The sequence below is a fragment of the Sycon ciliatum genome, chromosome 7 (genome assembly GCF_964019385.1).
Source record: "Sycon ciliatum chromosome 7, ocSycCili1.1, whole genome shotgun sequence".
Classification (NCBI taxonomy): Eukaryota; Metazoa; Porifera; class Calcarea; order Leucosolenida; family Sycettidae; genus Sycon; species Sycon ciliatum.
Window position 1 is genome coordinate 10,843,433 of NC_088649.1, and position 25,592 is coordinate 10,869,024.

At 46.7% G+C, this 25,592-nt stretch overlaps 1 protein-coding gene across 1 annotated transcript; it reads right to left on the bottom strand.

The window, feature by feature from the left end:
* Positions 1-4,015: 4,015 nt before the first annotated feature.
* Positions 4,016-22,339, bottom strand: LOC135821614 (piwi-like protein 1). The gene is made up of 9 exons (XM_065334611.1): positions 22,217-22,339; positions 21,179-21,257; positions 15,700-15,928; positions 15,348-15,418; positions 13,030-13,112; positions 9,553-9,626; positions 8,817-8,942; positions 5,765-5,930; positions 4,016-4,644 (listed from the first exon to the last, which is right to left on the bottom strand). The coding sequence occupies exons 1-9, from the start codon at positions 22,337-22,339 to the stop codon at positions 4,528-4,530; spliced, it is 1,068 nt and encodes a 355-aa protein (XP_065190683.1). The 3' UTR covers positions 4,016-4,527.
* Between the last annotated feature and the right edge of the window lie 3,253 nt (positions 22,340-25,592).

Sequence of the window (25,592 nt, forward strand, 5' to 3'; positions counted from 1 at the left end):
AGCCTGCCTGTCAGGGGCCGTCACCAACGTCGCTGACTGGCTCAAGCATCGCCATCTGCTTCTAAATGACAAGAGGAGCCAGGTCCTGTCAATTGTACCAAAACGCAATGCGGGTCAGCATGTCGCTGTCCGCTGCAACCAGACAGAGCTTTCCCTGAGCCCAACAGCAAGGTACCTCGGCGTGACCCTTGACGCCGCTGGGAAGTGGGACCCCCATGTTGACGCGATGGCGAAGAAAGTTGTGCAGGAGATTGGAGCATTGTGGCGGTCCCGCAGATGTCTGAGCCTCAGTAGTCGCATCCAGTATGTGAGGTCAGTCATCATGCCTGACCTCCTATATGGGTCTAACGCCTTCTCTTCCTCCCTCAAGGTTTCGCAGCTTGATCGCCTTCAGGTCCTGCAGAACCGAGCGGCGAGAGCGGTATACGGTTTGCCGCCTCACACCTCGGCTCAGCCTCTGCTCGAACGGATGTCCCTGTACAGAGTTCGCGAGTGCTACGCCCAGAAGCGGCTCGTCCTGTTGTGGCGCTGCGTCAATGGGAAAGCCAGCAGTGTCCTCCAGGACCTATTCTCACCATCAGCTGGCAGCACCACCCGGCACCAGGTTTCCAGGGGCCTCACTGTCCCCTCGGCACAGTCAGAAGCCGGCAGATCTCGCCTGGCCTTTCAGGCAGCCTTGGGCTGGAACGCTCTCCCAAGGAGTGTAAGGGAGATCAAGGCTGCCCAGCAATTTAAGCTTGCCTCCATCCCCTACACCTTGCAATGAATGCTCTGTCTGACTTTTCGCGTCCACACACCACATCATTTACTCTTCTCTGCGTGCTTGTGCGCTTATGAACTCTTTGTGTTCCCTCTATTGACACTGCAAAATCGCTCTGTTGACGCTGCAAAATTGCTTATCATCTCCCTCCTTCCCCCCCCCCCCCCCCCCTCTCTCTCTCTCTCTCTCTCTATCTATCTCTCTCTCTCTCTCTCTCTATCTCTCTCTATCTATCTCTCTCTCTCTCTCTCTCTCTCTCTCTCTCTCTCTCTCTCTCTCTCTCTCTCTCTCCCCGTAGCTCTCTCCCTTTTGAAATTCGCTTCCATAGAATTGGGCACCATTGCCCGTTTGGCCTTGCGAAGCAAAATAAAAATCAACAACAACAACAACTGGGTGAGCAAATGCGCCTAGCAGTAGGCTAGCACGCTCAATAAGATTACGTACACGATTTGTTTAAAGGGGAAGTTAAGGCAAAAATTAAAATTTCACCAGTTGTAGTCTTCGGGGTGCTGAGTCGAATGGTCGTGGTCCGAGGAAGCTGAGACGCTCCCTTCCTACTTGAATCCCAATCGAACTCGCGCACTTCCACCGAAACTGGGTGACTGCGCCCTACGAGATGGGGATTTGTATGCAAAATGTCACTAAAAGCGCCATTTCGTTCTTATAAAAGCACGGATGACCGCAATTGGCCCATATGTTGTAGTCTTTTGGACGCTGAGTCGACTGGTTTTGGTCCGAAAAGGCTGCGATGCAGCGTTCCTCCTTTATTCCCAATCGAACATGGTTGAACAAGCGGTCACGTGCTCCTGGGTGCCCAAATCACCTGGTCACCACGCCAGCAGGTGACAACTTTCACACCAAGGTTCAACTCGAGTTCAACTCGAGTGACAGGACTGCACCCAAAAAAGGTCAAACAGGCTAGTAAGTTGTACCCTGCAGGCACGGTGACCAGGTGACTGGCGTACGCAGGAGCACGTGACCGCTTGTTCAACCATGTTCGATTGGGAATAAAGGCGGAACGCTGCATCGCAGCCTTTTCGGACCAAAACCAGTCGACTCAGCGTCCAAAAGACTACAACATATGGGCCAATCGCGGTCATCCGTGCTTTTATAAGAACGAAATGGCGCTTTTAGTGACATTTTGCATACAAATCCCCCATCTAGTAGGGCGCAGTCACCCAGTTTCGGTGGAAGTGCGCGAGTTCGATTGGGATTCAAGTAGGAAGGGAGCGTCTCAGCTTCCTCGGACCACGACCATTCGACTCAGCACCCCGAAGACTACAACTGGTGAAATTTTAATTTTTGCCTTAACTTCCCCTTTAATACAGGGGCGAGCAATAAATATTATTTGCAGCCATCTTCGTGTGATATTGATCGTTTGTGATAATTACAGTACATGTACCTCTACCCTTGTCCGGCTTTGTAATAATGTCCTTATGTACTCTGAGATCACGGAGAGACTTCATGTGTTCCTACGTTAACGAGAATGACTTGCGGCCCGGCTGTTGTGTGGCATGTTCCTCCGCTATCATGTATGGAGCGTAACTTACAAACGCACACCCACTTCTGTGTATCTGAGCACGATTCAAATTCGGCTAACCTATTGTACTAACCTATTGTACTAACCTATTGTACTAACCTATTGTACTAACCTATTGTACTAACCTATTGTACTAACCTATTGTACTAACCTATTGTACTAACCTATTGTACTAACCTATTGTACTAACCTATTGTACTAACCTATTGTACTAACCTATTGTACTAACCTATTGTACTAACCTATTGTACTAACCTATTGCACTAACCTATTGTACTAACCTATTGACATATTGTAGAAAAGCTAGAATTCTTTAAAAGGGTTTTAAAAGTGACGTTAGAGAATACCGAAATCGATGCCTCTACAGAGGAGCTCCTTCTCAATGTTGCTCAGTTTTACAATAGCCAGATTAATAATCGTACTATGCTCAATTGTAAAAGACCCGAACAGCTTCTTCCTAAGGCAATTCAAGTTCTTTCGATGTTTAGTGATAAGTCGTATATGTTGCGTGTTGTCATTTTGTGATAGGAGGTTCGAGAAACCTAAGAAATCAAAAAGCGGAATTCACAGAAGCTTTTTTTTCGATGCGATGGGCGATGCGACGCGATCTGCGATGGACGCGTGCGATGCAAACTCACGAAATACCATTCACGGAAGAAGTCAGCGATGCGACAACGCCTTGTTGATTTGGCGTGAAGTCCAATGCAGGTGGGTACGTCACCATGGTATTCGCATGGCATGGTACAACTTTCTCAAATTGACAGGAAACTCTTGAACCTTTGTACCACGTTGCTGTAGAAAAGGTCAAAATCGTACGCCAAATCGCTTGCCACATCGCAAAACTTGAGCCAAGCTCAACTTCTGCGATGGCCCTGTTGCGACCCTGTTGCATGGGCTGCGAGATGGCTGCGATACGGGGATTTTTCGGTTTCGCGGGGAGAGAAATGAAACGGCCTGAGCATATTAACGTCTTAAGCGGGATTCACAGAAGCTTTTTTGTGATGCGACATGCGATGCGACGTGATCTGCCACGGACGCGTGCGATGCAAACTCGCGAAATACCATTCACAGAAGAAGTCAGCAATGCGACAACGCCTTGCTGATTTGGCGCGAAGTTCAATGCAGGTGGGTACGTCCCCACGGTATTTGTGCGGTTTGGTACAACTTGTACAAATTTATAGGCAACTCTTAAACCTTTGTACAACTTTGCTGTAGAAAAGGTCAAAATCGTATGCCAAATCGCTTGTCGCATCGCAAATGTTGAGCCAAGCTCAACTTCCACGATGGCCCAGTTGCGGCAGTTGCGTGGGGTGCAAGATGGCTGCGATTTGGGGTTTCGCGCCTGTTGCATCGCGTGTCGCATCGCAAAAAAGCTTCTGTGAATCCTGCTTAAACTGGGACTTGACATTGCTGGGAGCTACTCACGGCCAATATCATCTTCTAAAATGAAGACTCTCTCTCTCTCTCTCTCTCTCTCTCTCTCTCTCTAGGTTGAGGGAGTGATATGCCTGCGCCTTGTTGACGCGGTTCCGTATCGATTGTGGCCAAACACCATGCTCTAAACATTGTGTGAGGAATTTAAGGTTGTGTGCTATAGTACGACAAATAAAGCGCTTCCCAATAGCTGTGTTCAAGTATTCTACCTGAGGTGCAGAGTATCTCCTCTTGAGGTATACGAATAAGCGGCGCACAGACAATAACTTTATTATGGCAATCAGCAGAATCAGCGACGCGGACATTGGATGTAGTAATCAACAAAAACAAAAGATGGATAATAAAATTTCCTAACAAGTTTTCTAGAGACAATCATTAGGGAAAAATGGTCAAAATCAAGGGAATTCAGTTTCGTTGTCCAGGGAACTCAACCCTCCAGGTTGGCATGTATGTGTGAAACTCAAAAATTCCAGCTTGTGCTTCGATTTGAAACACCGGTCCTGTAGGAATTCAATTCAAGGTTTTACAGAAACTCCAAATGTGAAAAGCAACTTAAACTGTATCAGTAGAATTGAATGGAAAAGTCAAATGTCTGTTCCTCTTTTTCAGCTGCCGCATGATGCAGTGCACTGCCATGCAGGGCTGTTCATCCATAGTTCCGTGGAGACACACTGTGAGCAGGCCGATCAGAGGCAATTCAACGGTATTTTCCGCCTACCAGATAAGCTAGCTGCCATGCAGGGCTGTTTCTCCATAGTCCAGTGGAGACACAGCCACAGTGGGAGTAGGCCGATTAGAGGTAGTATAGACGGTTATCGAGATGTGGGTTCGGCAAATGGATGGTGTGTTCGCCGACCAGATAGGCTAGCTTGTGAGCATACTGGCATTGTGCTGGTACTCTTATCGTACCCTGGAAAGAAACACGCACACACACAAACACATACACACATACACATACACATACACACATACACGAACACACACACACACACATGCAAAGACACACACACACACACACACACACAAATACACACACACACACACACACAGAAGATAATGAATCAAAAAAGCACTTTCGGAAACAGTGGAAACAGCAATACAGGTTGTATGTACTAGATCTTCGGCTAAACTGGTTATGTTTCTCAACAGTCAACACCATTGTCTAGCAGGTGGTTATGTTTCTCAACAGTCAACACCATTGTCTAGCAGGTGGCTATGTTTCTCAACAGTCAACACCATTGTCTAGCAGGTGGTTATGTTTCTCAACAGTCAACACCATTGTCTAGCAGGTGGCTATGTTTCTCAACAGTCAACACCATTGTCTAGCAGGTGGTTATGTTTCTCAACAGTCAACACCATTGTCTAGCAGGTGGTTATGTTTCTCAACAGTCAACACCATTGTCTAGCAGGTGGTTATGTTTCTCAACAGTCAACACCATTGTCTAGCAGGTGGTTATGTTTCTCAACAGTCAACACCATTGTCTAGCAGGTGGTTATGTTTCTCAACAGTCAACACCATTGTCTAGCAGGTGGTTATGTTTCTCAACAGTCAACACCATTGTCTAGCAGGTGGTTATGTTTCTCAACAGTCAACACCATTGTCTAGCAGGTGGTTATGTTTCTCAACAGTCAACACCATTGTCTAGCAGGTGGTTATGTTTCTCAACAGTCAACACCATTGTCTAGCAGGTGGTTATGTTTCTCAACAGTCAACACCATTGTCTAGCAGGTGGTTATGTTTCTCAACAGTCAACACCATTGTCTAGCAGGTGGTTATGCGGGAATGCAAACTTCACTTTCACACCCAAGCCTCAGTAGTCCACTGCAGTCTCTGTTAGTCCAAACTCACCACACCCCAGAACACAACAACAGTATTATGCATTATGCAGGGATATCCTCAACACACATACACACACACACACACTCACACACACACACACACACACACACACACACACGCACACACACACACACACACACACACACAAACACACACACACACACAAACACGGACACAAACACACCCTTACCGGCCAATTGTAGTAATTGTGTGTTTGAAGGTAGGTGTGCGACTGGATTTGGTTCGGCGTCAATTCTGTATTATTCGCTCCTTTCCAAGTATCAAAGATAATGTTGTAATGGGTCGGAGTCACGGTGCCTTGGTTGACACTCTGACTACAGAGAAAGAAGTCATACCTACACAACAACACGCGTAACATTCAGGGACAGAAGAAAATATAAATGTCACGGTTCGTGCGAGATGAGCTCCTTACACCCGCAGGAACGCCGCCACCGTCCAGGATCAAGGCACAAGTGCAGCTGCTTAAGTAAGTAGATCAGACAAGGACACAGCAGCAGCAGCAGCAAGTTAGAAAGACAACCACAGACTTGAAACACAGTACAATCATAATGAATTGCTAGTGCTATGTGAACCCTCATTACACCGGTATGCGGTATTACCTTCCACATAGTCTTTAGTCTAGCATGACATCATATATTTATCTCAATTCCGTATTTTTCGAAGAATAAAAAAAAGAATAAAAAGACAAACAATCCCAATAACTGAGTCCATGAACCTGCTGGAGTGGAGCTATCTGGTGTAGTCGGCACACCACCATCCATCACAACCCAACCTTCGGCATAAACCCAGTGTGGACTCCGAGACCCACGTTCGGACGAGCTGCCCAGGCCTCACCACCATGCACTGCCGTTTCCGTGCTGCCTTCTCTATACCCACGCATGTACACTGCACATGTGCACATTCACATGTCTGAAGGTTTGTGGCTTTCAATCAATAATAATAATAAATATAAAACAGAGAGGTTCCAGGCTGTCCAAGAGAGTGCTCAATACCGAGTGGTAGAGCTGGTTCAAACAATAGGAGGACAGAGAAAGTGTTTTTACTCCGAGTTTCACGCACTAAGCGATCATCAGAAAACTGTTTTCTGATGATCGCTTAGTGCGTGAAACTCGGAGTAAAAACACTTCCAGCCGAGTCTCACGCGACATTTTTTAAAATAAACATTCGCGGTTCGCCTGATACTCGGCTGGAGGCTGAGTTTTCAGGATCCGCCGTGGGAACGCTATCACCCTGTATGGTTCAAGGTGCAGATGCAGCTCCTAAAGCGGTGGGAGGCGAGTAGATCACACCCACCACAAAGCCATCCCCATTCACCGTATCCGTGCACCACCAGCAAGAAGGCGTAGCATCCTCAGAGCAGTAGCTGCCGACAGGTATGCAAATGATGTTTCAAAAGGAGGTGAACTAACTGATTTGCATGATGTGTGCGCTACACAGGCAGAGTTGGCGGTTTTGCTTGAGCTAGTGTGTCGTTGTGTCGGAGTGTTGCCAAGGCATCTCCACTGATCAGGCTATTGCATAACCTCTATTGCCTACAATCTGTCAGACAGAACACAGACAAGCTCCGGGCATTTCGACTTTGGTCACCTGTTCATACTGGCCCGGTACCCTTCGACTTTGGTCACCTGTTCATACTGGCCCGGTACCCTTCGACTTTGGTCACCTGTTCATACTGGCCCGGTACCCTTCCGAGTTCGTGGGATTTTCGCGCAGCCGAAAACACAATGAACACATTGAAGAAAGGAGACAACGGTTGGTAAAAAATATAATATAAGGGCTGGAAACAACTGACCACAAGTCAGCCATCATATTGTAGTAGTAGCAGCAGCAGCAGCAGCAGCAGCAGCAGCAGTAGCAGTAGCAGTAGTAGTAGTAGTATGTATTATTCCCGTAGCTATGCAGAAGACGTTACTTCAGTAACGTCTGGCGCTAGCCAGGGTCCACACAGCTTTAATTTGGTATTTGTGTGTGTGTTTGTTTGTTTGTTTGTTTGTTTGTGTCACGCCTGGCGCTATCCGTATCTGCCGGCTAAAAAGCATAGGATGTTATAAATTTTTCAATTCTCCTATTTTTTTTTCAGGCATATCCTGGGATTCGAACCCGCACTATCGCCCTACATGCATTCCCCCATACGCTTCGCATTCATACCCATTCTTCCAAGTTGCTTCACGTTATTATCTTGCGTTTGAAAGCCCTATTTGAATATTGCGGGCAGCTGTATGTGGCCAGCTGTGTTTGATGGTACGGTACGGTACGGGAGACGGTGTCGTATTACCCTCGATCGTACCTGTCCCGTACCTATCCCCTACCGTACCGTGCCATCAAAGACGGCTGGCCACAATGCATATTCAAATAGGGCTTTCAAATGCAAGATCACAATGTGAAACAACTGGGAAGAATTAGTATGTATGCGAAGTGTATCGGGGGATGCATGCAAGGCGCGCGATAGTGCGGGTTCGAATCCCTTCGAATGCTTTTTTTGTCTAGGTCATCAAGGCAAAAAAAGCATAGCGTAGGGCCCTGAGCTTCCAAGCTCTCTCGTTATTTTACTTGGGTATACCCAACAGGCCTATGGCCTTCTTACAGGGTGCCCAAGGATTGTGAGCAGGTGAGTGAGATCGCCAACGGTTAACATATCCCTTCCCAGTGGGGTCTCCAATGGTTAACATATCCCTCCTCAGTGGGATCTCCAACGGTTAACATATCCCCTCCTCAGTGAGGTCTCCAACCGGAAGTATACCCCAAAATCAATTTTTCACCAGTTGTAGTCTTCGGGTGCTGAGTCGAATGGTCTTGGTTCGAGGAAGCAGTCTTCCTCCTTTACTCCCAATCGAACTGCCCACTTCCACCGAAACTGCAACTGCGCCCTACTAGATGGGGATTTGAATGCAAAGTGTAACTAAAAGCGCCATTTCATTCTTATAAAAAGGATGGATGACGGCAATTGGCCCATATGTTGTAGTCTTTTGGATGCTGAATCGACTGGTTTTGGTCCGAAAGGGCTGCGATGCAGCGTTCGGTCCTCTCCGCCAATCGAACACGGCCGGGCAAGCTGCCACGTGCTCATGCGTACACCAGTCACCTGGTCACCATGCCTGCAGGCTACAATTTTCAGACCAAGGTTCAACTCAAAGGTTCAAAGGTTCAACTCAAGTGACAGGAACGAACCCAAACAGGCTGTAAGTTGACACATTGTAGCAAGTTGTATGCAGAGTACATACCATTTTTCGCGCGTAACGACATCGTCAATGACTGTTCCGGGCAATGGGTTTTCCTTGTAACGACCTCTCGTCCTATAGAAGCGGTGGTTGATCCGCTTCTGAACAACAACGAAGCACACGCCAACGCTGCAGAGGAGAGATGGTAAAATTGCACAGCATCTCAGCATACACATCCTTATTCAGGGGGCGTCGCACACGGTATGGTCACTACGGTATTGACCGTACCACTATTTGACCCAAGTACCCCGTGAATCAATAAAATGCGCTGATTTGGGCTCTAATTTTCCAAACTTTTCGCCTCAGCCACCCCAGGTCCCCTGCCCCACCAGTAAATTGCACTTCAGATGGCTGACCGTGCCACACTAATTACCTTCCGACGCCCCTGTTATTGAAGTGCCGGGTCACAAAACAGCAAAATGTGTTTGCAAAATCATCTATGCCGGTAAAGACTGAAAGATGATGAGGTTTTCGGCTCCTTGTAGCCTATTCCTTATGATATGCTCACATTGACCCCTTCAGTGCTAACTTGATTTTTAGTGAAATGGCTGAATGCACTACATATTGTGCAAGCTGTTCGGATTACAACTTTCGTTTCCCTTCATCAGTTTCGACAATTAGGCTTTCTGGAAAGGTCTTGTAATCAACAATCCTCTATAGCCAACGTCGTCATCGAATAGATGTGCTCCACGGTTACATACAGACACAGTGCGAAGTGACGACAACGTCTTCAACTTACGTCTGTCCTTCAGGCACAATACGTTCTATGCCACGTATGATCTGGTCGCACTCATTGTCACGAACATAAGCCAGCTAAGTGAAAAAAACACAAAAAGAATACACGGGGCCCTCACGATGTTACAGCATTTCTGAAGCAATAGATTCCTGGTTAGAGGGAAGCGGAACTACCACACGGAGTACGGAAGCCATATTAGAGAGGTTCCGGGGTACAATTTTCCGTGCCAAAATCCGCATGGGGATCCGGATTTTTTCGAGGCATCCTTCTGTGACGGGAATGGTCTTAGAGACTGCTTCTCCCATTCCCATTGGCTTTCCATTCTCATTTCGTCGTAATTATTTACACTCCTTCCGCATGTATGCATGCTCTGTATGTCTCGTGATCCCCAAATTTATTATTATTATTATTATTAGTATTGTAGAAAGGAAAAGGACATATGGATACGAGTTAAGAGTAACTATCCATCACTGTAAATGGATACTATATACAGTCAGAAAGTGCAATAACTAGGCACAAAACTGACAAGAGTACTGAGACATTCGACGTCCTGACACCTAGCTTCAACACATCTCCGTAGCGCTAACCGACAGCCTTCCAACTTGGAAGGTTCAAGGTTATGGAAAGACCAAAGAGGGGAAGGCAATTCCCCTCTTTGGCCTTTCCATAACCTTGAACCTTCCTTTATGGACTCACCACACCTCAGTAAGTGGGTGAGGACAAGGTGCAGAAAAAGTTTTGATGGCATCAGGGTATCCGTCCCGGGATCCAACTGCAGTTACCCCTGCCCCCAGTGAAGGTAATACTTGCTACTAGTGTGACACACACACAAACACACGCACGCACACACACACACAAACACACGCACACACACACGCACACACACACGCACACATGTGTACACAGTGCACCAAAGAAGCACAGATGCCAAGGGACGGCAATGTGACCATGCACCGGAGGAACACACAGTAGAAATGGCTAGCATTTTATCATTCACGCTAACCATGACGGTCAGCCTGTACTGTTTTTTCTTGGGTGTTGAGAGAGAGGTTAGCACTTCGATTTCTGCCACAACGATCGACTTGTGACGTAACCCTGGTTGTAATCTTATCGTTTCGTTCTCCCGCTAAACAGAGCTTTCTATCGTTGAAACCAGGGAGTCGAAAAAGCCCCAAAACGATACCGAACCGACGGTATTTTGGGTATTGGGTGCGATTGCCGTTGGATTTAGCGTGAATGGTAAAATGCTAACCATGTCTAGTGCATGTAGTCTGAGAGAACGTCGCCACAACACACAGCTTTTAAAATCGCTATGGCCGTAGAAGTGTATCATATTTCAAAACACACTTGACAATGTGCACAAACTTCACCTATCACATCTACTTTACATCACCGAGACTAACAATCATATCTTTCCTTCTCCTCACAGTGAGGAAGGAAAGGGCCCCATATGCCTGTGTGGGCGCATACGTGCGTGTGGGCATGCGGGCGTTAAACCTCATTGGTAGGACACCGTACGCTGCGTTTGAATCCCACACATGGATCCTTGTGTTTTTTTGGAAAGATTGGCTTCCTAGCAAGCGATGTTTTATGACCTTAAGCCAATACAGACAGAGATACCCTCCTTAGAAGACAAGCCGGGGGTTCAATTTTTTTGTCTTAATTTTAATTCGCAAACCAAACGGGCAGATCTGCCCAATGAAAAGGTGGCGAATGCAGATAGAAAGCAGTAATTAATGAAATTGGGGAGGGATGTAATAAGGATAGAGGTGGAGAGAAACTAAGCCAGGTGATCATCAAACAGGACGTATATAACCCCCGAAGAGTGTGCAACTCCTGATACCCTTTCCATGGGGTACGCCGACGGGGAAAACTCACATCACGCGGTGCAGCATTGCAGTTGTACGCTTCCACTGTCCAGCCCGTTTTTAGCGAGTAGCGGAGTAATAAAAAAGCACTCTGTGACAGAAACTCACTGCGGGTATGCAAATCCTCAGCATGATCATGGCAGATATTCGGATTGCGCGCACGCTATCCTTTGTTTTTACTTAGTACGAACGTATCTGAGACATATGATGTGAGTTTTCGCCGTCGGAGACCCCATGCACTCTTTAGGGGGGGGGGGTATATACTCTTAGTATTATCTACCATCCAAACTTGAATGTACGCGTTTCAGGCGTCAGCGGATTTTTGATGATTGTCTACCAATGAGGTTTGTCCTGTAACCAACGTCGTACTAACGAATGTAGACCAGTATCTGGGCATTTAGAGTGGAGACGGCCAAGGAACCACTTCCACAGGAACCGGACTGTGATCCTTGCATCACACTTTCCCCAGCAAAGGTGTTACACATCAGGCTAAAAGCAGATACCAGCTACTACTCACTAGTATTTCACAGCAACTGGTGCAGGACGAAGCTGTCGTCTCTGGGACAGAAACTGGCCGTACGATAGAAAACTATTTGAGTTATAGAGGAAAGGGGAAGAGGTCGATTTTCATGTATGAAGTTGCAGGAAAGCTGACCGCCACTTCTACTACCTTTTCAAACAATTGAGAGTTTGCGGAAAGCAAAGTTTCGTGGCGTTCGACATAAGTAACCTCGAAAAAGGCTACGAAAATCGGTCGATTCGGAGGTTGCGCAAAACACCAAGTTTTTTCCGAGTGCATGTAGTTGACAATCAGACATGCAAGCGCTAAGTATACGACATTACACCGGTGTCGCTAAGTATACGACATTGCACCGGTGTCGTACAGCACTGGGCACCAGTACAGTGATAGCAACTTCAACTTAGCAAGTAATTTTCGTTTTTCAGCTCCTTTTCCGTCGAGATTTGACAAAAAGCTTGCACAAATTTCGCTAGGCCATATGTCCGCAGATGATAATACACTATTCATTCCCCCACCTGAAGCAGTGTAAAGCCAGGCCTTTGTTTGGCCGACTCGTTTCCCCTCTTCTTGCAGTGCGCGTTCCCACTCGGGGCACGGTGACTCGTAACACGGCAATTAAATCGTATCACTCTTTAGCAGATGGCTGATGCTTGTGGAAAAAGTGCTGCGCTGGCGTAGTTGTTCTTCACTGCTATACATTATGGGAATATTGAGGTGCCTTTTGTCGGCTTTTCTGCCGGATTTCATTAACAGATGTGCTAAGCCTATGGATCCTTCCATGCGCGACATGCGAACTGTAACTAAAGTAAATTATACTGAGTAGTAATATGATTAGCATAGTATACCACCTTAGGCTGGCGGATAAATACTCTTTCATTCGGTACTGGCCTTTTAGTGACGGAAACCACTGATGATTGTCACGAGAAAACGTTATGGTTACTCAACATTAGACTTCCTTGTGATTGTGGTTGGTGATGACCACACGTTTAATCTTACTCATAGCCTTCAAACTGCTGTCTCCACGGCTCTTATTTGTTTATCTGAGGTCACTTTGGCACGAGTTGGGCTGCACAAACACACAACCAACCTTACCTGTCCATCTCCAACACCATCGCGGAAGACGACTATGTTCTTTGGGTAGCTTCGAGTTTGGTTCCAGTATGCACGTAGAGCATCTAAGAGATTATTACAGTTACAAGGGATGCAGAGAGATTGACGTGGTTGCGTATGTGTGCGAAACGTGTGCGCGTGCACGTATGTTTGTGGGTATATGTGAGAGATTGTGTGTGTGTGTGTGTGTGTGTGTGTGTGTGTGTGTGTGTGTGTGTGTGTGTGTGTGTGTGTGTGTGTGTGTGTGTGTGTGTGTGTGTGTGTGTGTGCGTGTAAATATTAGCACCAGTCAATCCATGTCAGTCTATTTTCTCATCCAAACTGCTAGTTAACCACAAGTCAACACTGCACACCATGCCCCTTCTCAACTGCCACACCATGCCCCTTCTCAACCGCCACACCACAAGACCAGCACAGCACAAGACCAGCACAGCGCAAGACCAGCACAGAACAAGACCAGCACAGAACAAGTCCAGCACAGCACAGCACAGCACAAGACCAGCACAGCACAAGACCAGAACAGCACAAGACCAGCACAGCACAAGACCACCACAGCACAAGACCACCACAGCACAAGACCACCACAGCACAAGACCACCACAGCACAAGACCACCACAGCACAAGACCACCACAGCACAAGACCACCACAGCACAAGACCACCACAGCACAAGACCAGCACAGCACAAGACCAGAACAGCACAAGACCACCACAGCACAAGACCACCACAGCACAAGACCACCACAGCACAAGACCACCACAGCACAAGACCACCACAGCACAAGACCACCACAGCAAGAACAAGTCCACATGCAGTGTCCATACTAGCCGCTGTGTGCTTCTTTCGGCCTCCTAAGTGGAGTTGGATAGTTTTAGTGCGAGGTGGGTGGACAGTACCCAGGAATGCTGTGTCCAGGGGTCAACTGGTACCTTCCTTTCTGTACGGCCTTGTGGGAGTTTTTTTTTCAGAACTTTTAAGCGTCATTGCAGCCTTGTTATCTTCTTCAGTACAATCAACTTCGCTAATAACAACTGCGGATATAACGAACGACAGCATTTCTATGCCCAGAGCAAAGTCCCTTCCAACTGTAATACATATAATGAGACTTCGGGTATAACGGCACTTCGCGAATAAGGAAACTTTTTTGATGCCCCGCCGCCGAGTGTCGTTATACGCAAAGTTGACTGTGTAATGAAGAAGAAAGTGTTGTGTGCACATTTTTTTGCTCCACAAATACTGGCACACACAGAGGCATAGACAGCAACAGCGAAAACACACAAAGTGAAGGGTAGTTGGCCGCAGCCAGCTGTGACCACAAAGAGCACACCAGATGCCATATTTGCAGCCGAAAATGTTGCGCGAGAAATCATTTGTTGCCTATCGCGCTGCGCTCGGCCGGCGAGAAATACAACGTATATAAATACGGCCGCCATTGAGGGTCACGATTGGATTTTTGGCTTGCGTGAACTCCACTCCCTGCGTGCTGTGACCGAGAACTTGGGTCCGATGTGCAATCGAGGTTTGAGCACAAAGGCCAAAACGTGGACACCCGTTAATTATGTCTCTATTTTAAGCTCGGAGTTGCACTGATGAGGCCTCATTGGCTGAAACAGTCTGGCTGTCTGCATCATTGAGTGTCTCTATTTATACAAATGTTGCGTACGAGTGTTAGTTCGATTGCAGATCTCTTATGGCCACAGTATTCTTTATTCCTTCGATCCAAAACAACAAGAGCGCCGACTCAACTCATGTACTTCGAAGTACAGCAACTAAAAACCGCCAAGTCCGTTTCACGCGCCCGGGGAATGGCACATGCTACATGTATAAGCATTATCTTCCATTTTTCTTCCGTGCTCTTCTCCCCTCATGCTTATGCTTTCCTCCCTAATTTGGTGCACCTGCCATGTGAAGATGCCGAGACCTCTGGCCGGTGGAGCATGGCAGGCCCCACCAGCACCATCTCAGCCCATGCTAGCCCCATGCATGTGCCTGCCGGTGAGTTGTGTATCTAGTAGAAAAATAATAAATTTTAAAAAAAAACATAACACCATGCACGCACTACAGGAGTGCTGCATGACATTCAGTTAACAAAAAAATAAAAAGTAAAAAAGTTGCATCACTCAGGATTGCGCCTTGTACCATTTCGCAGCCCAGTGTTCGCAGGTCTAGGGCCGCGCAACGCCCGGCGCGCACTTAAGTGTCGCAACTGGATTTCAGTGAGCAGCGCAGTGTTGTCCTGCCTGTGTGGGGTGGCTAAGGAGTGCAACAGCGCATATGTAGATGAGGGAAGTGTACATACCTGCAGTAGGACTTTCCAGCTGATCCATATTCTCTTGCCTCTGTTCATGGATCATAGCTCGCGAAAAGTACCTGAGGCAGCGGGGAGAGAGATCAAGAATACAGTAGTATGAATACTTGCCCTTGCTGTCGTGTGGAATACTCCAATTGTCTTGGGCAAGGAGCTGGGAGTGTGGCGGGATTTGACCAGTAACCCATAGTAACCGACCCCCTTACAACATTGACATCCTAGCAGTAGAAGCGGGTCGACGGGTTCCCCGCTAACTGAATCATTGTGTCACCTAGGTTGAGAGGCAATCAACCCAGCACGAGTCTCCACGGGGAGGCCAGGGGGTGGGAGGCACCGGGCTTACCTGGAATTAGTCTTGTTGAGAGACGCCACGAAGGCACCAACGGAGCTCTGGCCCCTCTGGTGGAAGACGTCGAGCCCGATGGTCATGGTACTGTCGAATGCACTTTGCGCCGGGTGGCGCCAGAGCTCTCCGCCCATTTTGACATTGATCTGCATGGCTATCTTGGTGACAATGGACATAAGTCTTGCATTGGGAGCTAATTTCTTAGATGTGATGCACTGGGATGGGACTGAATAGAAGATCACACACACGCACGCACGCACGCACGCACACACACACACACACACACACCACCACCACCAAGAAATTATTTGAACAGAACAAATGAGACTATGCACCAGAGATCACGGCCATTAGCCATTGCAGTGTTGGTGCACGGCTTTTACATCATAAAAGGCATACATTATCACTCGGCAATCTGCAAGAATGAGCAGCAAAAAAACAACAAGCCTGTATTGTATTTCTCAAACGGGGTTGCGGGTGTGTTTTCCTCTCTCGGATTCTCCTGCCCACTTCCACTTCCAGAAAGCCTCTGCGATACTAGTGCTGAGTGTGATCTCACTGCTAGAGATCTACCCACAGGCGCCACCCAGCGGGTGTCTGCGAGTGAATCGACAAGAGGATTCTGTTGTCCATTCGTGTAAAGGTGTATTAGTGCCGTCAAACTTCTTTAGGACGAACATCAAGGGACCATTGATATTTGTTCGCAATAGCGGGAGTTCTTCTTATCCATATTATGTTTTACCCAGTGAATACACAGGTTTTTATCTAATACAGTTACGAATACTAGTTCCTCTTAGGCAAACATTTGTCTTATCATGCAGTGTTCTTCCCAATGAGATTCTACTGTATATTCTCCTTCCTGAAGATGGGCTGCTTGCCCGAAAAATTTTGATGATTTCATTCCCTCATTTTTCAGGTATTGGTGTAGACAAGACAGCGCTTTTATTATTCTTTTATTATTTATTCACAATCACGTGGCACTAGCCAATGAAATGGTGATGTGGGCGATAGCCAGCCATGGCGGTAATAGAGCTAGAGGGGAGAAAGAAAAAGAAGAAGAACTTGGAGGCTGTGTGGTTATAATGGATGGCTGCAGTTGAGTCTTCACACATTGAGAAATTGTTTGGTTTTGCATAATATTATTATTTGAAGAAAATCTGCCCTTGGCGTGGTCATCTACCACAATTCGAAAATAAATTATTACCAATCACCAATTAACTTTGTGTTCGTTGTTACGAAGCGGCCCTACAGAGCAATTAGTGGAATAGTTACGGTAATAATGTCACTGACGACTGCTGCCTGATAGTCCTGTGACAGCAGGATCTACATACTGGTAGTGAGCAGCTGTGTGCTGAGCTGGCACGTCCTTTTGATACAATGTGGTTTGGCCAGCAGGGCCGGAGGCAGCTTCCGAGGAGTGGTGCGGCCGAAGGACCATGTTTAAGGGGGGTCTGGGGGTCCTCCCCCATAAAATTTTGGAATTTAGACGGCAAATTCTGCACTCTGGGCGACTCCCTGTACAAAATCATACATGGAAACTTTCTCTCCCCGGTTTTGGACGTTCCACGCCCTCTTTTTTTTTTTTTTTTTTTTTTTTTTTTGGTACGGCCATGGCCGTACCGGCCGTACCAGTGGCGCCGGCCCTGCCCAGTGTCTTGTCCCACGTGCTTAGCATGTCGGTTGAGCGACACGCGCTTTCCCACGTAGGTGACATGCCTTCTTGGCATGACACAGCATGTGAACCAAGGCCGGATCCTGGGTAGGTGGGTTCTCGCGTTGTACGTTTCCTGAAAGTATTTCGCTTTCTAGAAATATATCTCCAGGCTGCAAAGCCACGTCACTACGACGTTCTACAGGCTTCCACGATGCCTCGGCGCTTCGTGCAAAGAGCCAAGACGAACATGACAAATGTATAACAAGAGCTAAGTAGAAAGGAGACGTGTGCAAGAACCAAAACCGTCACCGCGCAAGAGGTCAGAGTATCACGCAAGCACGACCAGGGAATAGGCTTTCCCCAAATTGGCCGGCGGAAAAATTCGCCGAAAACGAGACTTATCGAAAAATCGCTAAGCCTTTCGCCAATTTTGGAGGGTTCCTTTGAGAATCGCCAAAAATCTACCAAATATTGTTGCAAAGTGCGTTTACGAACGAATGATGTTGCTGCAACCATGACCGCTCCAGCTCTCTATTTAAGTACTTGTAGTACATTTAGTACTAATGCGTTGAGGTCGTGTGACTCGTGTCCTTTGTCCTCCTCTCAAACAAACATTAGCCATTAGGAAGATCGTAAAATAGTAAAATCCCCAAATCGGCCTGCCGAAAACGAGACTTATTGAACAATCGCTAAGCTTTTCGCCGATTTTGGAGGGTTCCTTTAAGAATCGCCGAAAATATTCAAAATCTTCCAATATCTCACCAATTTTGAAACCATTATATCAACCAATTCTTTTAGCCGACTTTCCAGTATATTCCAAATATGCAGCCGATTTTCGAACAATCAGCTGATTTTGCAGCCGGATCTGATGTATTTTTGAGCTTAGCGAAAGGGGGCGAAAAACGGGGCCGACTTGGGGAAAGCCCACCAGGGATGCAGCAGAACTTAAGGCCGATTCACAATACAACTTCTTGCGATGCGACATGTGACTTGGGACACTTGCGACGAGCTGCGACAGCGACACACGGTTCACAATATTCTTCATGTTTGCGACATCATCATGCACAAGTGGTACTATGCACGTGCAGTGCACGTGCATAGTACTACTTGTGCATGAGGATGTCGCAAACATGAAGAATATTGTGAACCATGTGTCGCTGTCGCAGCTCGTCGCATGTGTCGCAAGTCGCATGTCGCGTCGCAGAAAGTTGTATTGTGAATCGGCCTTTAAGGCCATCGCACGCGCCCGTCGCAGATCACGTCGCATCGCAAAAAAAGCTTCTGTGAATCCCGCTTTAGAAGCCACTGAACTATGGCACATTGGGTGAGCAGGCTCCCCAGGCCAACGTGACCCTCATGTTCACATATTGTACTCTGACGTGGGTGAGCGGGCTCCCCACGTCCAAATTTGGTCTTTCTTCTCTCCATGTCTTTCTCTCTCATTCTTCTCGAATAATCACCGTACATGTATTCTGCTTTCCTGCTGACTTGCAGCGCATATTCCGGTTTTACCTGTTCTAGTATTTCCTGGAATTACCTCGTACCATTCTAAGTAATGATCACGCCATATCTCTAAAACGCGCTATAAAAGAAGTTCTGTTTTTTCACGGCTGAGCGCAGCGAAAGAGTGCTAAAAACGTATTTTTCACTCACAAACATTTTCGTGCATTCGCTCTTGTTCTGCGCAACTCCGCTGAACCTGCCATCGTGGTCTTTGTTTTTCCTCATGGTACACTGTAGTTCAAGCTGTCATTCTCACTTTTACTTCAGTCGAGACTCGGTCTCAGCTCTCACTCTTGGTTTTACTTTGAGCTCAGATTTGAATGACAACTCACAACGTGAAGCTAGCCGTCCTTGCCTGCTGGTCGCGTGGGGTTGAACTTGGACCAAGCCACCAAGCCAGCTATACTGGTTGGTCACTGGGTTGTGCTGGGCTCGTCATGAGGCCACACGTCAATCCAGTCGCCGCTCGTACTGATTTCTGGGTCCGGTCACTAAGCGCAGGGAGGCGACCGTAATAATGTAAAGAGAAAAGGACCTATAAGTTACTAGTTATGACTAACAGTCCACCGAGGACTTGTCCTTGTTTGTTTTGTGCCTTGTTGTCGCGTTATCTGAATGTATCTCGTTAGCTTGGTGGACTTTTAGTCGTAACTAGTAACCATAGTAACTAACTTACTTGTACTGCAAGTCAACCAATATTCGGCGCATATTTATTTTCGGCTACTTTTGGCGTGGTCATAATCAGCCGAAAATTTGTTGCGGCCGAAAATTTGTTGCGGCCGAAATTTTGTTTTGCAAGGTTCAGTGTGACGGTCATAGTATATACAGGCGGCAGTAGTGCAGGCCGAAAATTTGATGCGGCCGAAATTGGTTTTAGCCCTGGAGGCCGAAATTTGAATGGGCCGATAAAAATTGTCGACTTATAGTAGGTCCTCTTCTCTTACCATATACTGTACCTCTTACCATATACAGTACCTCTTACCATATACTGTATTTGTACGTCTGACCCAGTGAAGGTATTACTTGCTACTGGTGTGGGTGGCTAAATCAGAGTGGATCTGATAGAAGCTTTACTAGCACCATTGATTACACAAGAGTTAGTGTAGCCAGAAGAAGTCCATGGTTAACAGGTATGTACACTTCAAATAGGAAGTATAATGAACCCTGGAACCAACAAAGTGGCAGGTACAACAATACACCTTCAAGCAGTCGGGGCCGTTGGCAACAGACCCAACACAATCAGGCATAAGTGTACCCACCAACCGAACTAGCTGGCATACACACACACACAGACACACATACACACATACACACACACACACACACACACACACACACTACTACTACTGCTGCTGCTGCTGCTGCTGCTGCTGCTGCTGCTGCTGCTGCTGCTGCTGCTGCTGCTGCTGCTGCTGCTGCTGCTGCTGCTGCTGCTGCTGCTGCTGCTGCTGCTGCTGCTGCTGCTGCTGCTGCTACTACTACTACTATTGACAGCTGCCAGAATTGGCCACGCTGCTCCCAGATGGGAGGTACTGTCAGAGAGGGTAGGGGGGGGGGGAGGAAGGCAATGCTCCACGTGGCGATCCAGACCTTCACACACACACACACACACACACACACACACACACACACACACACACACACACAGACCGCTTCCCAAGCCGGTGGAACCAGTCCGGTTGGTCTGGCCGCCAAGGCCGGACCAACTCTTTGCTCGGCAACTGGTGTTTTGACTAACGAGGGGTTGTGTGTACCCGCAATATCATACACAAAGTAGTAAATTGCTGTGGCCGGACTAGTCACAAACTGCTTACGCTGGTCCAATTGGAAAGGGTGGAATACAAATCTCATAGTCTACAGTACACAAATTCATTTGTCGTTGCTGTCAGGTTCAGCCTCATTTCCTCTGTGCTGCGCTGATGGGTCCACAAAGGACAAAAGAGTTCTGTCCGCATATGGAGTATTCCTCCCCTGCTCTTGTTGTAAGTTGTAGCAGTTAGGTAGTGCCTTTGCTTCTTACGTAACGCAGAGCTCGCTGACTCGTCAGTTTGAGCACTCTGGCAAGGTACGTTCGGGCCGGGCTTAAGTCCGGCTTTACAAAAATAGTTTTTCATTGTTTTAAGGTTCGGCCTCATTTCCTCAGAGCTGCGCTGATGAGTCCACAAGGGAAGAAGCAGAGGATGAAACAGTTCAGTCCACACAATACTAGCGTACATTACATTCTTCTGCAGGGAAATGGGGGGGGTGCTCTGATTCCCCTTTTTTGGTTTATTAATTTGCGGTGGAAAAGAAGAGGTAAAGCTCGTGGACGGTACTCACCTGGATGGTGTCCGCAACACGTCACCTTCTTGATAGCGTCATAGCGGGACTTATCGGCGGAGGGCAACAGACAGCACACCTGTATGGGAAAACAAATTGTAGCGTTATAATTATGAAGATGGCATTAGCACACGAACTCACACACACACACACACACACACACACACACACGTATACACACATGCACACACACGCACGTGCACACACACACACACACACACACATGCACGTATGCACACATACACGCACGCACACATGCACGTAAGCATTCACACGCACGCACACCCACCCACGGTGACATTTTCTGTTTCTTCACAAAGATTGAGATCACGAATACGAATGTACACTGCCTCTAGAACTTTCAACTGCTTGAAACTGTCAAGCAGTCAACGAAGTCATGAAAGTTATCCAAACTTGATTTTCCTGTCTCATTCATCAGTGGAATGTCGTGCTGAACAATGATTACAATTAAATTCAATAATGTGAACTCAGAAGTTGTGACTTCGGCGGGAATAGGCATGAAGTTGCTTTGTTCCAACCAGGAACACATGCTTCTTGCCAACTTGACACTTGACTGACTCACGACTGCTATCCGGAGCACACGAGGATAATGTGTTACGAGAAAAAAATACAGTGCTAAAATAGAATTAAGGAGTCCATCTATTTTGATCTCTCGTCCTTTTCAAAACAAAAATTAGGCCGTCACTAGGATCAAAAACCCAAGTGATATTTGACAGAAGTGGGATTCCGACCGACAAGCATGTCTGCACAATTATCAATGCTAAACCCTGCCAAATACTCAACCGGGCCGATAAGTCTTCATTATGGTCTCCCTTTTGAGAACTAGACCTCAAAATTATAATTGGAAGAGCATACCATACTGCATGGCCACAACACATTTGAAAAGGCCAAGTATTAACCCAGTTACCGTAAGGATATCATCATTCTCTGAATGCCCTCTGGAAGAAGAGATTGGAAACTTGCCAACTTAGAAAGGAAGAGTTTCAAACTGTATTACTGACTCGACATCAAACTCACCAGCGTGAAGGGGTTTTCTTGTTGATATGCCTGTGAAAGTTCCCAAGTGATGCAATTCACATACTCGCTGGCCCGGTCATGTTGAAGCTGAGCCTGCAAGGGGTTCCCAACCTTGAGTCCCATGGGCTGTGCAACTCTTTTCAACGTTTGGAGGAAGTGATATTTTGAATTCTCCATCCGATTTGGGTAGACAAGCAGCCAATGCTGCATACACGACAAGGTAGAGAGAAGGAGAGGGCAGAGAAATTGATCAGCATTACTTTCTTCAACATGATCTTACTCAATGATCTGGGCCCTGTGAGCAGTCACGAGCCCTGCAACCAGTCATTCAGTTACAAATGCCCCAGAGCCAGGAACAAATGCCCCAGAACCAAGCACAAATGCCCCAGAAACAGGCACAAATGCCCCAGAACCAGGCACAAATGCCCCAGAACCAGTCACAAATGCCCCAGAACCAGTCACAAATGCCCCAGAACCAGTCACAGATGCCCCAGAACCAGGCACAAATGCCTCAGAACTAGTCACAAATACCCCAGAACTAGTCGCAAATGCCCTAGAAACAGGCACAAATGCCCCCAGAACCGGTCACAAGTGCCCCAGAACTAGTCACAAATGCCCCAGGGCCAGACACAAATGCCCCAGAACTAGTCACAAATGCCCTGGAACTAGTCACAAATGCCCCAGAACCAGTCAAAAATGCCCCAGAACCCATCACAGTCTCCACTGCACCCCAAGAACAGTCACCGGAAATCAACTTGCAGTGTTTCACAATAATGTGTATTATCAAGTACGGTGTTTTCCCCAATAAATGTACAGTACTTTTATTTTTTCAAAGGTTTTCAGACCTGTAATACTATAGGAGACTGTACTAGTATTGGAGACGTGTACTTTTATTGTTTCTGGAAAGATTGATTGCCTGAGTTGAGTGGCAAACAACTCGTGATAATGATACTGTCAGGGCGCGTTCAAGACTACCGTGAATCCCGTCAAACCGTGAATGGCGATAAACCGTGAAGGACATTCACACTACCGATAAACTAACGTTAAGTTTTGCAGCTCTCACAGCGGCACAGAGAAGGGATTTTCCCTTTTTCCCAGCCTGAGCACTCTGTTTACTGCCGGAAAAGTTTTACTGCCGCAGCAGCCGCGGCAGTAAAACTGTTCCGCCGGTAGCGTGCCAGGAATGTCACGTGATCAAATCACCTTGGAAACTTTCCCATTCCGTCACTTTTTATCGGTAGTCTGAACGCGCCCTTAGGCTGTAAATACATCCAACCATGGTAGGAAACAGTGTAGAAAGACACAGAGATGATAAACGGATAAGAAGAACGAAACAAGGTAGACCCTGGCAACTGTACCCCAGTGATGCCCATCCCATCATTCCGGCATGTACCATTATTAGAGACGTGTCCTTTTATATTTTTGATCCACGCTCAACATGTACTACAATTGGAGACGTACTAGTATTGGAGACGTGTACGTTTAATGGGGGAAATACGGTATAATATTATCAACTGTACATATCAAGTACACTATATTATGGTAAGAGGGTGACGTACTTTCTAGAGTGTCAGACACACGCTGAACACTCTAAATTCACGCCCAAAAAGGTGGTGCGGCTTTTACTCCGATGACCAAATTCACAGTGGTAAACAGGGTCCGATGTCTGTACCATGTGACGATGTCTGTATCACGTGACAAAACAAATGGTGGTGGTGGCGGTGGTGCGGCTTATGCTCCGGCAAATACGTTTGTACAGTCAACTTGGCTAATAACGACTGCAGCGGATATAACGACAATTCGTGAATAACGACAGAATTTTCATGCCCAGAGCAAAGTCCCATCTAAGTGTACCACATAATGTTACTTCGGGTATAACGACACTTCGCGAATAAGGACACTTTTCTGATGCCCCACCGGGTGTCGTTATAGGCGAAGTTGACTGTACATCTGCAATCCCTCATCTCCAGCAGGTGTTCTCAGGGTCAGTGTGAGGATACCCATGACTACCTATCTTTATGCATGAAACTTCACTCCTCAACTCCTGTAATGTTCTTTGTTGTCTTTCTTGTTATTACAGGTAGTTTTTGTCGCACTTCGTCAATCAAGCAACATCTGTCAGCCCATACCAATTGTCGGGAGTTGTACAGCGATAATGTTTTCTCAATATTGTCACGTGGTAGATGTGCGTTGCATTTGGCGGTGTTAGAAGCTTTGTATATCCGTAAGTGAGATCCTGAACTTTGCGTACAGAAAGAAAATGTGTTGTCGCTGCAATTGTTTGGTTTTACTCCTGGTCGAGGTATTAACAATGTAACTTAATTCGCTCACTATGTTGTTGTCACTATTATTATTTTCCTTAGAGTTTTGTGTCGTTCTGAACTTGCTAATTTTCCACCTTGTCAGTGTTGTTATCTCATTATCTTTACGCTATATAAGTTTTAGTCTTTCCAACTTGATCCATTTCCTGTACAATCCTTGATGAGAAGGGGCCGAAAACGTTCGGATACTTTTGACAAGTGCCTTATATGACTGAATGTGTGTTTCCGTGGATACTTGGGACCCAAATATTATTATTATTATTATTGTAAGAAAGGGTTTGCTCCCCACACCGGAGCTCGCTACTTCGTATTATTATTGTAGAAAAGAAAAAGGACATATGGAAACGAGTTAAGAGTAACTCTCCACCACTCTAACTAGGTACTATAATTATACAGTCAGAAAGTGCAACAACTAGGCACAAAACTGACTGAGTACTGAGACATTCGACGTCCTGACACCTAGCTTCAACAAATATCCGTAGCGCTTACCGACAGCCTTCCAACTCGGAACCCTCTTTGGTCTCTCCATAACCTTGAACCTTCCGAGTTGGAAGGCTGTCGGTTAGCGCTACGGAGATGTGTTGAAGCTAGGTGTCAGGACGTCGAATGCCTCACTACTCTGTCAGTTGTGTGCCTAGTTGTTGCACTTTCTGACTGTATATACCGGTAGTATCTAGATACAGTGGTGGAGAGTTTCTCTTAACTCCTTTCCATATGTCCTTTTTCTTTTCTACATTTATTATTGGCTCAATAGCCGAGTTTCGATTATTATTATTATTATTATTATTATTTCAATTTCAAATTTTGGACTTCACGGAGATTTCGAAGTTTTAGGAAATTAGAGGCCACATGCCACGTACTGCTCTTTTCTCTCCGAAACTCAACACTTGCAAACCAGATATGAAAGAAAGAAAAAATCATCAGTCACACCACCGGGACTCGAACCAGGGACCTTGCTATTCGCGAGCAATGCTCTAACCAACTGAGCTACAGTATGACTCTTATCCACAGTGATGGTAAATCTATCCTTCTTCGATCAATCCATATCTGGCTTG

Excerpts from the sequence above, each read along its gene's own strand:
- LOC135821614 (XM_065334611.1), bottom strand. The coding sequence starts at position 22,339 with ATGGGACTCAAGGTTGGGAACCCCTTGCAGGCTCAGCTTCAACATGAC. Across the intron at positions 21,258-22,216 it reads AAGAAAACCCCTTCACGCTG|GTGTGCTGTCTGTTGCCCTC; the intron begins GTGAGTTTGATG and ends TTTCCCATACAG. Across the intron at positions 8,943-9,552 it reads ATTGTGCCTGAAGGACAGAC|CGTTGGCGTGTGCTTCGTTG; the intron begins GTAAGTTGAAGA and ends TCTCCTCTGCAG.